Source organism: Staurois parvus, unplaced genomic scaffold (genome assembly GCF_062004578.1).
Source record: "Staurois parvus isolate SC_StPar_1 unplaced genomic scaffold, SC_StPar_1.0 ptg000145l, whole genome shotgun sequence".
NCBI classification, from domain to species: Eukaryota; Metazoa; Chordata; class Amphibia; order Anura; family Ranidae; genus Staurois; species Staurois parvus.
The window spans coordinates 20,519,537-20,534,929 of NW_028317941.1; the positions used below are offsets into that span (position 1 = coordinate 20,519,537).

Sequence of the window (15,393 nt, forward strand, 5' to 3'; positions counted from 1 at the left end):
CACGTAGTGAAGACTCACATTCACACATGCATTTGTTTTGGGAATTTGGAGAGTTTTCACTCGTCACGCATAGGGTAGCCCGTTCACTTGAACAGACTGCCATACACGCAACAATCGCTCCAGAACTTTTTTGGAGAAGAGCATGTTGTGTTACTGCAGTTTTTGGTGTGTTTGCCGCACTTGGCTATAACATGTAATGACAATACAAACATGATGCACATTTGCAGTCTGTTTCTGAAATGTATAGCAAAGCGTGCATTTTCTGTGCAGATTGACATGCATTTGGAAACACACATGTGAATGGAGCCTCATTGTGCTGTGTAAACAATTTCACTTTCAGGCCCCATTCACATAGAGAGTAGAGGGAGCACGTTTTTTGGCTCATTTTTCCAGTGACACACATAGGGCAACCTGTCCATTTCAATAGGCTGCGCTACACAAGGCAAAGTAGTTCATGCGATATTTTGGTGTGACGTGTGTTGCACATTTTTTACTGCATGTTTTGCTGCATTTGTCATCCGTTTTTTTCATGTGGCAAAATGTATGCTTGTTTCTGTGTTTGGTGTGCAGTTAATTACACTGAAAACACAACTAGGTAATTTTAGGTGTATAAATGCAGCCATACACTATACATCTGATCGTACAATCTCTGTACAATCTCCTTTACATTTACCAAAACTATATAATAGGAGGACACAGCATCTATCCAATCACTTGGCCTAAGCACGTCTGTAGATACGCTGGGGTAGCCAGGCAAATGTAAGTTGGGGGGGGGGAAGAAGATCATGGGGATGCTGTGAAAAATAGTTGATGGGTGAAGGGTGTGTATTAATGAGGTCAGTGCAGGATATGTGTGCTAATGAGATCAGCTGGTAATCTGCATCCGGGGTCCTACTGGCTCCTCTGTCCTCTGTCTACATTCTAGGAATTGAAAAAACTTTCTAAGAAATGTACCTAAGGTAAGACCTTGCTCTACGGATCAAAGAGAGCTTGTATATTTTTGCAACTGTGGTACATTAATGGTATATTGGCGCATATGTGAGCTGGGTTTTATTTAAAAAATTTTTTTAAAAAAGCCTTTAAGGTTGGGGCTACACTGATGTTTGAGCTTGAAAAAGCTAATTTTTAGTCATTTCCATTGAAGTCTATGGGGACAAAAACACTCAATTCTGCCCGAAAAGTAGCTCATTTACCTTTTTGAGCAGCTGCCGTTTTGCTACAAGTGAGAGGACGCTCAGATGTGAACAAGGACCACTGAAAACAATAGGTTTTTGCTTGTTGAGCATTTTTGTGCCACAAGCTACAAAACACTCAAGTGTGAACAGGGCCTCTGAATTCCAACCTTACCTTCAGTCTTGCTGTTGTACAGGCTCTGCACTGAAAATACTTAATCTAACTTCACTGCACATTGTGAGCTTCGCACAGTGTGCAATAGAAGTTGCAAGTCAGATGAAGACCACATCATTTCCTGGCTAGAGAAGGTCCCATCATCCTCTAGCCCTTTTTTCCTCCCAGCCTAACTGTCCCTGACCCACCCCTTTTATTGCATTTTAGTTCCTCCAAACATGTAGGCTCTGCATCTCATGTGGGCATTACTTAGGGCAGTCTGCATAGAAACAACTACTTCTGACATCCACCCATCAAGGCATTATGATTTTGAATAATTCTTCCCAAGAGTCAACCAACTGCTTATATCAGGGCTGAGGGTTTTGAAAGTACTGGAGCAGGATCCTGTGCTGATTTTGGGAAATTATGTATAGCACCTTGCTGCCCCTCCCACCAGCTGTGATCTGCCTGCGTTGCATAAAGAAGCACAGAGCGTCATTGATGTGTTCACTTCATATACCTAATTATGCTCTAGAAAAAATATCCTGTTTTTTATTTTTCCTCACACGATTTGGTATTTGAAGCGAACACAGGTTCACTTTGTAGTGTGAATATTCACTTTGATAGGTGAACAGTCTGCTGTAATCCCCCCTGCACAGCAGAATTTAGAAAGGAGTGAGGGGTTTATATTTCTTGGCAGAATGTTGTCAGTGTTTCCTCCTGGATATCCTTTTAACAGGAGAGAGCACAGGAATGGCTTTCCCACCATGCAGTCTCTCTTTTATTGTCCAGCTATTAGCTGGGGTCGTGCACCAGGCAATATCATCATTTCACTACAGTATACTGTGCAGAGGACAAATCCTAGCTGTGTTGTCTGGCAAGGGTGCCTAGATCAAAAGTTGGTTAATGAGCATTACATTTTTTTTGGCATAAAATACAACGCCTTCATAAAATGTATTTAGTGGTTTGGCTGAGCATCAGCTTTATACAACCTTTACACATCTCGGTGAACTAAAAAAACATCAAAAACACAGTGTCCATTTACCAAATGGTTTTATTGCCTTTTTAAGAAAAAGTCTTGTAAAATATAAATACAAAGGCAGGTGGTTTACTTACAAAGTTTGGACACAGATCTCAAAACATTGCACACACATCATCTCAAGAAATGACTCAGTCTATATACAATTTAGCTGGACCGCAACACTTTATAATACAGTTTTAATATTTTACATGAGAAAACAAAAATAGCTCAAAGTCTTCTTTTGTTTTAAATTAGAGCATAAAACATTTGAACGTATGTATATATTTATATATGTATAGAGGTGTGTGCACACATATATATAAATGCATACGTATATATACACACATATATGCACACACTCAATTTAAGTGTGAAAACTAACATTTCAGAGATTTTAAATTAGAATACAAAAATTCAAACAAATCTCTATGGATAATATATATATATATATTTATATATTTAGAATTTTGTTTATATTACAAAACATTGGATTATATCCAACATTGCTTACCAAAAAACAGGTAATTTCTGTAAACATAAAAAAACCGTCATGAAGTGCCAACTCCTCACAATCTGCATGACTTTCGAGTACAAATTATAAAGTATCTTTCGTGCCTTCAGTGCTTTGTAAAAGTCAAAAATTTTTAATAAAAAAAAAAAAAAAATTATATAATATTAAAATAAAGCGTTACAAGTAAAAACAAGGTTAGTTTTCCCAAAGCAAATGTGCACTGAACCTTTCAGGACCATAGAAATTTATTTAGAGCTTTTGGAAAAAAGAAAAAAAAAATAGTCCAATAGAAGCGAATATATAATAATCTTCTTTTTTACACTTATTTATAGAATAGTGTTCTCTCTCTATAGCACATATTCACAAAATAAGCATCCGTTTTATATTACACTGTTAGGTAAGGGCCTGGCTTGTTAACAGCTGGCATAAGACGTGTCTCCTTCAGGATCCAAGCACTCGATGGACGATCCAAGTAATGTTTGCAGTTCACTCGTAAATTCCACCAGCTCAAGCAGTTCTTTGCTGTCTGGACTGAAGCCTTCAAGATCGTCTAGAGAGGCAAAGAGCTGGCTTAAAGATACTTGCTTGTAGAATTCTGCTTCGGTAATACTAACTACTTCAAGGTGAGGGTACTCGCTACGGAATGATTCCGAGGACGTCTTTAAACGCTTGGCCACATCTGACAGAAGCAACCAATTTCTGGGCCTATAAAAAAATATAGGAGTACAAATAAAGTTAATCGCTTTGCTGACATCACAACAATATCAGTGGTGTTCTTTCTAAATTATTAATATACATAAACCTCAAAAGCAGTCTGTAGTATGACATAAAAATCAACCAGTCACAAATAGATTTTTGCAGGTATTTAAATATCCAGTCTTTACTATAACTGTGCAGGATTACCTATGATTTTGTTTTTATTTTAATTAGATTTTTTCTGAAACTTTAGTTCGTTTAGTTTTCAGTCCCCGTTGTTTATGGTCAGCTCTCCTTTTTCTGATTTAACGAGTCAAGAAACATCTGAAATCTGACAGATGCAGGTTTTTCTCTCTCCGTGTAGAGAGTCAGGGGTTACCAGAAGTCCAAGAGTAGCTGTTCAATCAATTGCCTGACCTAACATACTCTACACTTAAAAGACTGGGGCGTCGTGATGGCAAGCAGTTACAGGCTGGCATCTGTCAGACTTCAGGTGATCTCGGACGCCCTGTAAATAGGGAAAAAAGGCTATCTGATCATAGACTACTGGAAAAAGAGACTAATGGGGAGCAACTTGGCAAAAATTCAAGTTGCAGTATTAGCTAATGGGGCACAGCTGTCGGGTCAGTTGATTCTGAAGTAGGCAATCTGTCTCAGGTTTTAGTGGCACCAATATCTTGAGTATTTTATACAGCAGTAAAATTGTTGTTGAGAATATATTACAGCATAGTTTATCTCTGATGTAAAGGTAGTATGTTACAGTTTAGCTACGGTAATGAGAAATTAATGTTGATAAGGCAAGTATATAGGGGGCTTGGAGGGGCTAAGGTAAGTATATAGGGGGCTTGGGGGGGTGACAAAACATGAAAGGTTTTCTTCTCTAATGCAGAGAATGCATGGAGTTAAAAAAAAACAAACCTTTAGCCTTTACAACCACTTTAAGGTCAGAAATATAATGAGGGTTACTACAAATTGCTTAGGTTTCCAGAAATGTTACACCACAGCACTAAAAAAAAATAACTACCACTACATACTGGGTTATTGGTGCTACAAATTTATGTGCCAAAAACATTTGCGCTAACATGTTTCTGTAAAACAGCAGAAAATCAATGTACTGCACAAATGCATCTCCAAACTGATATAGACACTGTCATGTCAGACATGGTAAATGAGTGTTTTACACATGTAGATAAAAAGGAGGAAAACACTATTCTAGTAAATACAGAATCACCACAACCAATTTACAGATGTGAAAATCCATGTTTGAGATGTACAGCTGAAAATCTTCAGCTCTTTGCTGCCTGTTGCTCGTCTAATCGAAGAAATCACTATTGATTTCAGTGGGATATCACGGACCTCTGACCAGCAGAGAAAAAAAAATGTATCGTTCTGGACAGCCACATCAGAGGTGCAAAGATAAAACCTTTCACATGCAGACCGTCCCACACAAAACTGAAAAACGATTTTTGTTGCAATTCTGGCTAGACACATGGATCTGACCATTTAGAAGAAAGCATTCAGATCCCCATCACCACCGCCAATCCTACATTCACAATCACTATGCCATGCATGTTGGCATCTCCCCATTACTTCATCTGGGTCTATAAATGGTCTATAAATGGTTCATGGGTTATCATTGTTCGTCTAAAGAGAAATACTGAGGCAAACTTTTACTGACCCGAAATTAGAACTGTGTGTGAGAAGGACAGCAAACAAAAGTGTGGCTCCTAAGGTGGCACCCCACAGCCTTATTTCACCATCTTCAATGATCACATGCATGGCTCAAAGTAAATAAGAAACAAAAGTGAGGGGAATAAGGAGACTGCACACTGAGAAGCCCTTTAGAAAGGCAATTACTAATCAGATTTCAGACAAAAGATGACTAATCTTTGCTGCTGGCAAGATGAGATTTGTCTAAAGGAAGCCAATTAAAGTATTTAGTATATTGCAAAAATGTTTTATAGGGGTTTGGAGACACCGAGAACATTACAATACAGTCAGAGATCCTGCATAACAGCACTTTCTACAATCAGGCCTAAAAGATCCACAACTGACAAATCCTGCTCTTTGACAATCAAATGGAAATGAATCCAAAGTACCAGAAAGCCATTTACAAACAACTTGGGGAGAAATAAAAACAATGCATATACACCACAGACCTTCAACTGATTAACCTTTAATTAGCTGAACAAGGACATCAGGCTGCAAAAGAAATTTGTACACACTACAAAATGGAAATGGACAACACACCATAATTACGCAAGGTTGTGAAAGCGAATAGACCTTAATCTAACTAGCAGATAACACGAAGCATCTTAAATGCGTATCTTGCAGCTTATTATACACGGAATATCACAAAAGTGCCATAACATTTTACCCTTAATGAGATAATAAAGCATGAAAGAGGAGCAACTATCAAAAACGGTCTCTGCTTAATTGTGTCTTGAACAAGCGGGTGGCTATACTATATATTATTTATTCCATCGCTGTGTGCAGCCTGAGAAATATAGTCATGTTTCATTGCTGCTAAATTACTGGCAGTAACATGTAACCCTTGTTCATGTGTATTCAAACCCATGGCAACAACCCTGGCTCACATTGCTGTATGCACTCCAATCAGTCACTTACAATGTGACATGCTAAACAATTTAATTAGCACAGAACGAGGAAAGCATGTTATGTGTAGGTGTGCCAGTTTGCCATGCCACACCTACTTATGTCTAGTTTGACCCTTGTTGAGATCTGAAATGCATGAGTTTTGCATTGATATTTAGATGTGCATATATGCATATACAAACAACCCCCTACAATAGGGCTTTAGAAAAGCACAATCAAATCACCAAAATAAAAGAACCCCAAAAAGACAATATAAATCTTCGGCAAACTGGAATTAACCTCTTCAAACCTATGAACTACTATATCTTAAAAACGTTAACATACCCCTGTGAAAGGGAGACTTGGACGTTGTAACAAGGCAAAAGGGGATTGTCCGAGAACTCAAATTCAAAGGCATCTACACAGTCATCTTCATCATCTGGACCCGGAGGATTAGCCAGGACATCAAATCCACTTTCCTCTTTTGGATCTATGTGACAGAGAATTGTGTTAATAGGATCAAACTAAAACATACACATTCTACACTTTTTGGATTGGAAATGTTTGAAGCAGTTTTAACTGAACCTCTATCATAGCTCCCAAGACTGCATTTTTAAATATTATAAATGACCCTTCTCTGTTTATTGGCAAATTATATGGCAGGCCCAGAATAGTGGATGTTAGGGATTTTTATTTTTCATAAAAGAGGGACATTGTGGCAGTACGCAAAAGCCTACGAAATCATGTAAAATCAATGTATAAACCCTACCCTGTTTTCTTCACACAAATGCCTATGCTTATGGATTTCTTTATGCCTGAGTGAAAGTGTGCCTATTTGTGTATAGTGGAACCTTCTTGTAAATTAGAGCAAAAAAAAGGCTATTCACTTTCCTGGAGTTAAGTGTCATTAATGTGACAGACGGCACAGAGTACCTAAAGCCACAGCAATGTCAATAATTCATCTTAAATTGCTAAGCTAAATATTGTTTTAGCCAAAAATACCTTATAAAAGTAAGTCTCAAGTGCAAAGTCACAGGAACAAAGGAATTTAACATAAAGGAAAGTTCTCTTTCCTTCCTCCATCAGTTAAAAGTGAATTACAGATAACCACTTCAGACCTGCTAAACGTAGGTCAAACAACATGAAGTTTAAAATGTTCTGGTAATGCTTTTCTAAACTGTGTACAGTAGCTTTGATTTGTTAGTGACTTGGGAGGATTTATCCTCACCGAAAGCCGAGTAGGACAGAGATCGATAGACTACCCATAAATCAGGCACACATATAAACACAGTTTTGTGACATTGCCACTCCAAACATTAAATGGTTAAGAGCTGCTGCTTATACTCACCACAGACAGAGCTGCCATAGAAATCCCAGGAAAGTCCAGGGTCATCTCCAGTTCGCCCTTGTAAATCCGTTAAATATTCTAGAGAAGCAAAAAACACAAAAAATACAAAAATGTAAATACTCCAAAGGAAAGCTTGATACATGTGACTATTATTTCACATTATTACAGCAAAGTATCTCTGTCAGATATATACACACACCCGTATCTTTAGTTATTGTCATATAACATTTAATGTTTTTTTCTATATTTATATATATATATATATATTTAAAAAGTTTGCTATTGATGTGCAGAAAACATTGTACACAAAAACACAGCTGGTGTATTAATACAACTTGACCAATCTTCTTTCAAGTAGGTAGTTCCCATGCTTATGTGAACAGGCAGTGTATGTACTAGGAGGTGAAGTTTGGGTTACTTTCACCTCCATGCTGCATCATCAGTGTGATGCTGCAAGCTGTCCCACACCGGCTCCAAGCCTGAGAGCTGAGCGAATCACATAACCGCTTATCACTCAGTTTTCAATTTTCCTGGAGCCATCAGTCACTTCTCCAGCGCTCACTGAGAAGGGATAGACACAGCTGGATTCTCAGCATGTGGCTGAGAGCCAGAGGCAGCTGTTGGTCAGGCAGCTGGGAGGATCCTGACAATATGGTCGGGATCCCTCCACAGCCTGAAGCGGCTCTGTGACTTAAGCCAGCAGCAAGCTTAAACCCGTTGTCGGCAGATGTGTGCCACAAGAGAGTGAAAGTAAGTGAGCTCCTGTTATTCAAAAGAGAAGAATGGGTAAAAGCTTTGAACACTGTTATTAAACTCTTATCTACTCATTGAAAAGGGTAGCATTTGCAGTATCAATAAAAGTAAAATATAGGCAGTTTCTATGTAATAAGTGCAGAAGATTTATTAAGAGTACATTATGTGGTATTGCTATAGCTTGAATGCGTACTGCTAGAATTTGTTTTGGTTGCAGGTAGACATTTCAGTGTCAAGTAAGGATCTCTCTAGCACTTCATAGTCTAAACAGGTAAGATTTTGACAGCAGGGGCAGTGCGGTGTCCTAAGGCGGCACGAGAGCTATTAAACCTGCAGGTTAAACCAGGTTTCAATCCAGTTCCTGAGATTTTTTATTATTATGCGACTGCCAAGATCATCGCTACCTAATTTAGCTGTCTTTAGCATGGTAGACAGAGGGAAAAAAACAACTATCACATCTGCGCAGCAAGGCTGCCAGCAACTGTCTCCTGCTGTCTTATAATCAGAAAATGCCCTTGATAAGAGGTAACGTGCGAACGTTCTCTTCTTAGAGAAGGCGCTTAAAAATATACAAGTCTTTTCTTTGTCACAGCAATCTGCAAACGTGAACCAAGCAAAAGGATGTAAATCTGCTAACCTTCTAAGAACAGGTTTCTAATAAAAGAGCTTTGTCATTCATTAATAACCATTGAAAGCACAGAAATGCAGCATACTTTCACTGAAAGGCTGAGATGCTTTTCCTTTTGCATAAATATACATTTATTGTACACACAGTCAGCAGCCTAAGGAACTGTGGGGCCTAAGACAAATGCTAGGTGCGATTGCTAAAATAAAAGCCTTAACCGCTTGTAAGGAGGTGGTCGTCTAGTCAGTTTGGATAAAGTATCGCAATACGGCACAATCCTAATGAGCTCAATAAGCAGTGGTTCTGCTGTGTAATCATGTTAGGCCAACTTTCACAGAATTCAACGAACCCAACAAGCAGCAGGTAGTGGTGGTGGGGGGATGTTTTGACTGCAGTGAGGTAGGTGCTGCAGCAGCCTCTTAACCCCATGGTGCCGGCGCTTCCCGGCCCTTTAAGGGTTTCAGAAGCCAGGAGGCGGGGTTTAGGGTCATGTGACTGCTGTGACACAATCAGGAAAGGTCCCAATCGAAAGAGGAGATCGGGACCTTTCCGTGAGTACCGGATATGTGTGCTGGGAGTGCTCTCAGCACGTTTTTCTTAAATGTCAAGGCCCAGACTTTGGGAGGCCGCACATTTGAGTGCAGCCGGTGCCAAAAGGTTAAACAACTACCTACACCTTGCCTTTTTATACCCATCAAGAGGTCTTTAGGTTGCAGCCCAATTCCACATCCTAGTTTGATTTATAATGACCTCCATCTTCCAGACACTCGTAAAAATTTATTTCAAGAGTTTTGTGTGTTTTTTTTTGTAAACTGTTTCTTTTTCTTAATTACTTCATTATCAACAAACACACATTATGTCACCAAGTCCAACTTGGGAGCCAGCAGCCTCTTAAAGGAGCATGTGCTTCCACTTCCAGCAGAGCAGGCCTCTCTGCTGCGAAGATAAAAGGATCTTCTATCAAGCTTATTTGTGCAGTAAAAGGTTGCTCTCTGCAATTCCACTGCAGCAAAGTCAATTCAACAATCAAAATGCTCTTACCTAATTAATAATTAAAACAGTCGTTCAATAATGATAATCATATATGTGTAACACACTAATGCATGTACTTGTCACAGCACAGAAACAGTCAAGCCTCCCTCACAATGAGTCTACCAGTCACAAAAAGATACACTACAGAAACCCTCTCACTGCAAGAAAGAAAAAAAACTATTCACACACATTGAACCGAAGATGAAATTTGGAAATCATAAACGTTTGCAATTAATTAAAAACAACAAATGACATAAATCCTCATTTAGCGCTTTGTTACATATTTTGACTTTGGCTACATGCAGCGCCTGATAATAAAACTCACCAGTTAGGAAGGTTTCCATCACCTCACTGTGCGTCATTTTGGCAATTGTTCTCCCGGAGTAAGTTGCCAGAGTAGGATCAGCGCCATATGACAGTAATAATCGCACAATTTCCAGATGATCGTTCTCTACTGCATCATGGATTGGCCTGAGAGTAGAAAGAATCATTATTAAAATCATCCAGACATGCAGCAGTTATAAACTCTCAGGCTGTCTCCAGGACATGAGCCCCTGGGTTATAGTAGAAGGGAGAGGACAGCAGATGCCCACCTGGTTCCATCTTGTGCACTGCAATTAACATCTGCCCCGTGTTCCAGTAAATGTCGGACAATGGTCAACCATCCTCTAGCACAAGCCTCATGTAATGCGCAGTATCCTGCATTATCTCGGTGGTTCACATCATAGGACTTGCTTTCCAAGCAATAAAGGACGACTTCCTGTATAGGAAAACAATACAGTTAAAGCTATTGTAACAGGCACAATCATTACTACTACAAACTGAAAAATTACTGTGTGCACACGTACAACAAAGACAGATCCAACAAATAAATATTAATATCAGTGTGATATCAACCAAAAAAAAACAAACAAATGGCCAATTGATATTGTGATAACGCATTTTTTATTCTGATATTGCATGTACACATTAAGAAGAAAAAATGTCTTTCCACACTCCGCTGTCTCCTCCTAGTCATATCAAATTGGTCAATTTATGACACACCTGGGATGTGAATGAATGCTAGTACCTCACTGTCCAACACTAGGCATTGTTATCCTCCTGCAGCCTCTGAAACAATACATATGAGCCCTGGAGAAAAATAGCCATCTCTATCCTGAGCCAATATTCTCTATATCCAAGGCCGGACTACGCACAATATTTTAAAGGCCATTGGTGTACTTAAGGAGGTAAGAACTTCTTGAGTAACTTGCTATTGTCTACTGTATAGCATCTACTGTATGTGGAACATAGTAACAATGATCAAATTTGATTAAAAGAGATGAAGTAGGAAGTACACTTTCCTTATAAGCAAAGAAACAGAACACGTATATCGAATGAGATCCTGAAATCTGTGACTTTGGACTTTACAGTTGTTTGTATAAGGCTGATACCCTAATCCCCCCTGATGATATGTCAAAATGATACTGTGTATGGCAGCACAAAGCCTGCATGAGCTAGGACACTCCGTTTTTATGCAAAGCAGCCTGCACCAGGTAGGCCAGCACTACCGCAAATTACAGCCATTTGTATCAATATGAAAGGCTGTGCCATCATATCACATTTAATCAATGCAATCATCCGTAATGTCCTTAAATAACTAAATGGCGAGGAAAAGTACCCACAAAAATGAAAATTAAAGGATTTGTAGATGACCGTCTGAGGTTGCATCAGGACATTAAAATTAATGAAAAGTCAATATCTTAAACTAGTTACTGTAGGGAGGAAGCAATGTCAACTACTTAAAAAGGGAAAAAATGCTCTGACTACATGAAGATTAAAGCCTTCCATTTATTGTTTCCAGTTCAGGATGTTTTTCAACACACTTTAGCTATGGCCAGTGATCAACAACTAAAACAGGCATCAGGGCTCAGTACTTTGAATTCATGGGCTGTCAGAAAGAGCATTGAGCTGACTGTTACACATACACACCAAAATCACTACTAGATTCTGCTGCAACATACGTATGGGGGTTTCCCTTTTGAAGGCAGACTCCAATCAAAACTAAAAACCAAAGCTTGAAATGACAGCCGTATGTCAGCTTTTGATCTAGGCATATGGTTATAATACACCAACCCACCTTTTAATCAACACCTTGTAATCTTAGAGCCACCTGTCACCTTTTATTCAGAGTAAAACAGTTTCATAGTCCCCAATCCGATTTTAAACCTGTCTGGGAAGTTTGAATGGGACTGGTGATGCAGGAAGCAGAGAAAAGTGAAGGGACGCTACATAGGAATTAGAATAGAATTCTTTTGATCCTCCTCCTGAGTCTGTTAAGGTGGCATCTCGGTAAAAACAAGCAAGTATCCTTTATTAATGGGGAACAGTACATACAATCCACATGAAATGTGGATTTTATGTACTGTTCTCCATTAAAGGAGAAGTATAGCCATAGCTATTTCTGGGGATCAAAGGGGTGAAATTTGTTCTGCACTCCAGTGACTGCTGTCAGCTGATGTCACTCACCAGAACCAGGCTCTGAAAAGATCCCAACCATACAGTCAGGATCCACCCAGATGCCTGCACCAGCAGCTGGCTCTGCCTCTCAGTGAGCCACCGAGAGCCTGTGCCAGCCCCTCCGGTCCCCTCCACAGCTCAGCCCACCATTGAGCTCTTGAAGGGCAAAGCAGAGAGCCAGTGACTGGCAGTCACCAGCTCTCTGCGCACTGAAGACAAGTCCTGAGCAATCAGCGGCTGCATCCACCTAGGCGAGTATAAATATTTTTTTTTTAAACACATACTTCTCTTTTAATGAAGGATACATGCTTTTGGATTATACCAAGATGCCAATTTCTATAGAATCGCCTACAATATGTATTGGGCTTCTAGCAGATGTCAGCCTGAGCACCGGTGTAGGTTATCAAGCACATCCTGGAGTGGGGATAGAAGTGCTGTTTGTTTGCTTTGGTCTTTGAAATCTGGCTGCATGGGATTACACAGATTAAGGTAGACTCTGAATGAGCCTTCTAATTTTTCCACAGTTCATTTTTTTACCCAGTAGCATTAGTAGCTCACTGACTGCTTTCACCTATTGCCTGGAACTGCTCTTTTATCATGAAATAAACCGTTGAAAAAATGCAGTCCTTCACACCGTGAAACAGAAAAATAAAATTATATAAAAGAGATGACCTTTTTTTGGCTTCATGCTTATGAAAGCTACAGAACACAGCAGGTGTACAGACAGACAGGTAATTCAAAGTTTAGCATCTGCTGAGACTGCCATGAGCAACATCAAAGTACTTGTGAACCATGGCTTGAGGTGGGGTGTATATTTAGAACATTCCAAACAGCCAACACACGCCACTTGTTTTCAGGCACAAAAATATTTATGGGTTAAAGAGCAAGGTCTGAAAATCAAGCCACGCTCTGGCTGAACTGTATTTTATCCAAGCTGCTCTTGCTAGCTCGTCAATCTTCCCACGAAATGTGCAACCGCCACCATTGGTTTTATAAATACACGTAGCAATTTACATCACAGCGGACATTCTTTGCTTCACACGACTTTTATACACAGCTGTCCCACCAAGAGATGTTCCATTAGCCTGACTCTCTTGAGAAACGTCAACTACAGTAACAGATGTAAACTGCCTTTACTCAGAGGAAAAAGGGAGAATTTACAGCAGCCTATTTTCAGAGACAGAATCTGTGTTTTAGGAATGCAGACGACAACGAGGGCTTCCACATGTGTTTGTAGCTAGACGGCAATTGCTTTCAGCAAGTTTTCAAAAGTGTCTCACAGCAACCGAGCAGAAAAAAAATAAATAAAGTCCCCATAGCAGTAGCTGCATGCGAGCTGGATGATTTGCATGCAAGGCAAAGCGGTATCCAGGCGGCACATAAAGCGTATTGCCATTTCTCAGAAGCTGTAAGATCCAGGAAACCTGCTCTGCCGATCTATAAAGGTTAAGGAGACTGCTCAGAGATGCTGCGCATGTTGATTCACTGCCTGGCGTTCAAGCTTGTTATTAGTCAGCAGGCGGAGGGAAGGGGTGGGGGGTGGAGAGGAATAGCTCGAGAGCATTTTATTCATTCTGATTCAAACCAAGCAGGGAGAGAGCACGCTAATCTGTGCTCTGGGCGCGCCTGACCTAAGGAGACGGTCGCTAGGATACAGCATGAAGCCTTTTCGTTTAGTCGGGGCTGCACATATTAGACCAAAGCAAGAGGCTGAAAGCTAATGAGATGCTCGTACAAGTAAGGGAACGATACCCTTGTGTCACATGACTGGATCAGATGTGGGCAACTGCATGGTACCAGCTTAGAGATCAGCTTTCTGACACGCAGGAGGCCAAGCAAGCATGCTCCAGTAACTCTACAATCTATTCTAAATGGCACAAGCTGCCATATAATGTTACAGGTCTGCAGGAAAGCCTGAGATGAACCAGAGAAGTGAACTCCAGGGACATGCAAAAAATAATGCTCATGCCTTATTAGCCCCCTATAAATAAAAAAACATATACTTTGTTATTAGTTTTATTTATAGAGGAGAGATTTAGATTGTAAGCTCTGATGAGTGGAGTTCACAAAACCATCTCGTATTGAACTCTAATTGTACTCCCAAATACAAATATAAAAATGCTAGAATGGCAGTGCAAGAAAAACTCTAACAAGTGCACAAGTTAATGCCAAGCTAAAGGAACTCGACTATAAACAACCATAATAGCTCAATTATAGTGCAATTAAAAAAACTGTTATATCACATCTTAAATAGGTTACATATAATCTGAAAATCAGGCAGGACATTTCAGGTAATGACTTTTTCAACTGCTTAAAATGGATTTTGCATGATCATTATGCCACATACATATATTTACCCCTTATATTGTAAACTCTAATTAGCAGAGCCTTCCTAACTCTGTATTGAATTGTATTACAACAGTATGGTCTCCCTTTCTCTTGGAAAGCTCTGCACAAACTATTGATACTATATGAATCCTGTATAATAATAATAATAAAAATGAATACAAATAACTTGTTGTGGATACAGTAATAAAATGAAGCACATTGGTGTCTGAAAACTCCCCAGAGAGGGAATACAGAAACATTAACTTTCACTGATTTGTGCATAGATCTCTGCTACCATAGTGATTCTTACATTGTACTCTGTGCTTTACCACCATGTGCTACAAAAGGCCATAAAAGGTCCAGAAAAGTGACGCCAATCAATGAATTGCTCTTGCTATCCAGGAAACGATGCAATTGTGCTCAAATAGGCTACTTCAGCACATTTGTTTTTTAAAATGCTGTCTGGTTATAATTTAGATCAGATGTCTTAGTCTACGCCATTGTTTCAGCTCTGTGACTAAAAGAATAAAATCAGGTCAAATAGCAAAGCATCCATTTTTTTTTTTAGAAAGGAGTAGCAGGCTCCAGGTTTCTGTTATAACAGGTTTCTGTTATTTTGAGAGTTTAGCTTAGTTTACACATTTTGTATGTAATGTACA

General features: G+C 39.4%; 1 protein-coding gene across 4 annotated transcripts in view; it reads right to left on the reverse strand.

Annotated features, from left to right (window-relative positions):
* Positions 1-2,362: 2,362 nt before the first annotated feature.
* Positions 2,363-15,393, reverse strand: part of BCOR (BCL6 corepressor) — a 302,507-nt gene continuing 289,476 nt past the window's right edge. For all 4 annotated transcript variants that reach the window (XM_089673919.1, XM_089673920.1, XM_089673921.1 and 1 more), the window contains 5 exons: positions 10,501-10,667; positions 10,233-10,378; positions 7,498-7,575; positions 6,495-6,639; positions 2,363-3,563 (listed from right to left, as the gene is read on the reverse strand). In XM_089673919.1, the coding sequence (XP_089530045.1) occupies positions 3,272-3,563; positions 6,495-6,639; positions 7,498-7,575; positions 10,233-10,378; positions 10,501-10,667 (828 nt within the window). In that variant the 3' untranslated portion in view covers positions 2,363-3,271. The remainder of the gene's footprint in view (positions 3,564-6,494; positions 6,640-7,497; positions 7,576-10,232; positions 10,379-10,500; positions 10,668-15,393) is intronic.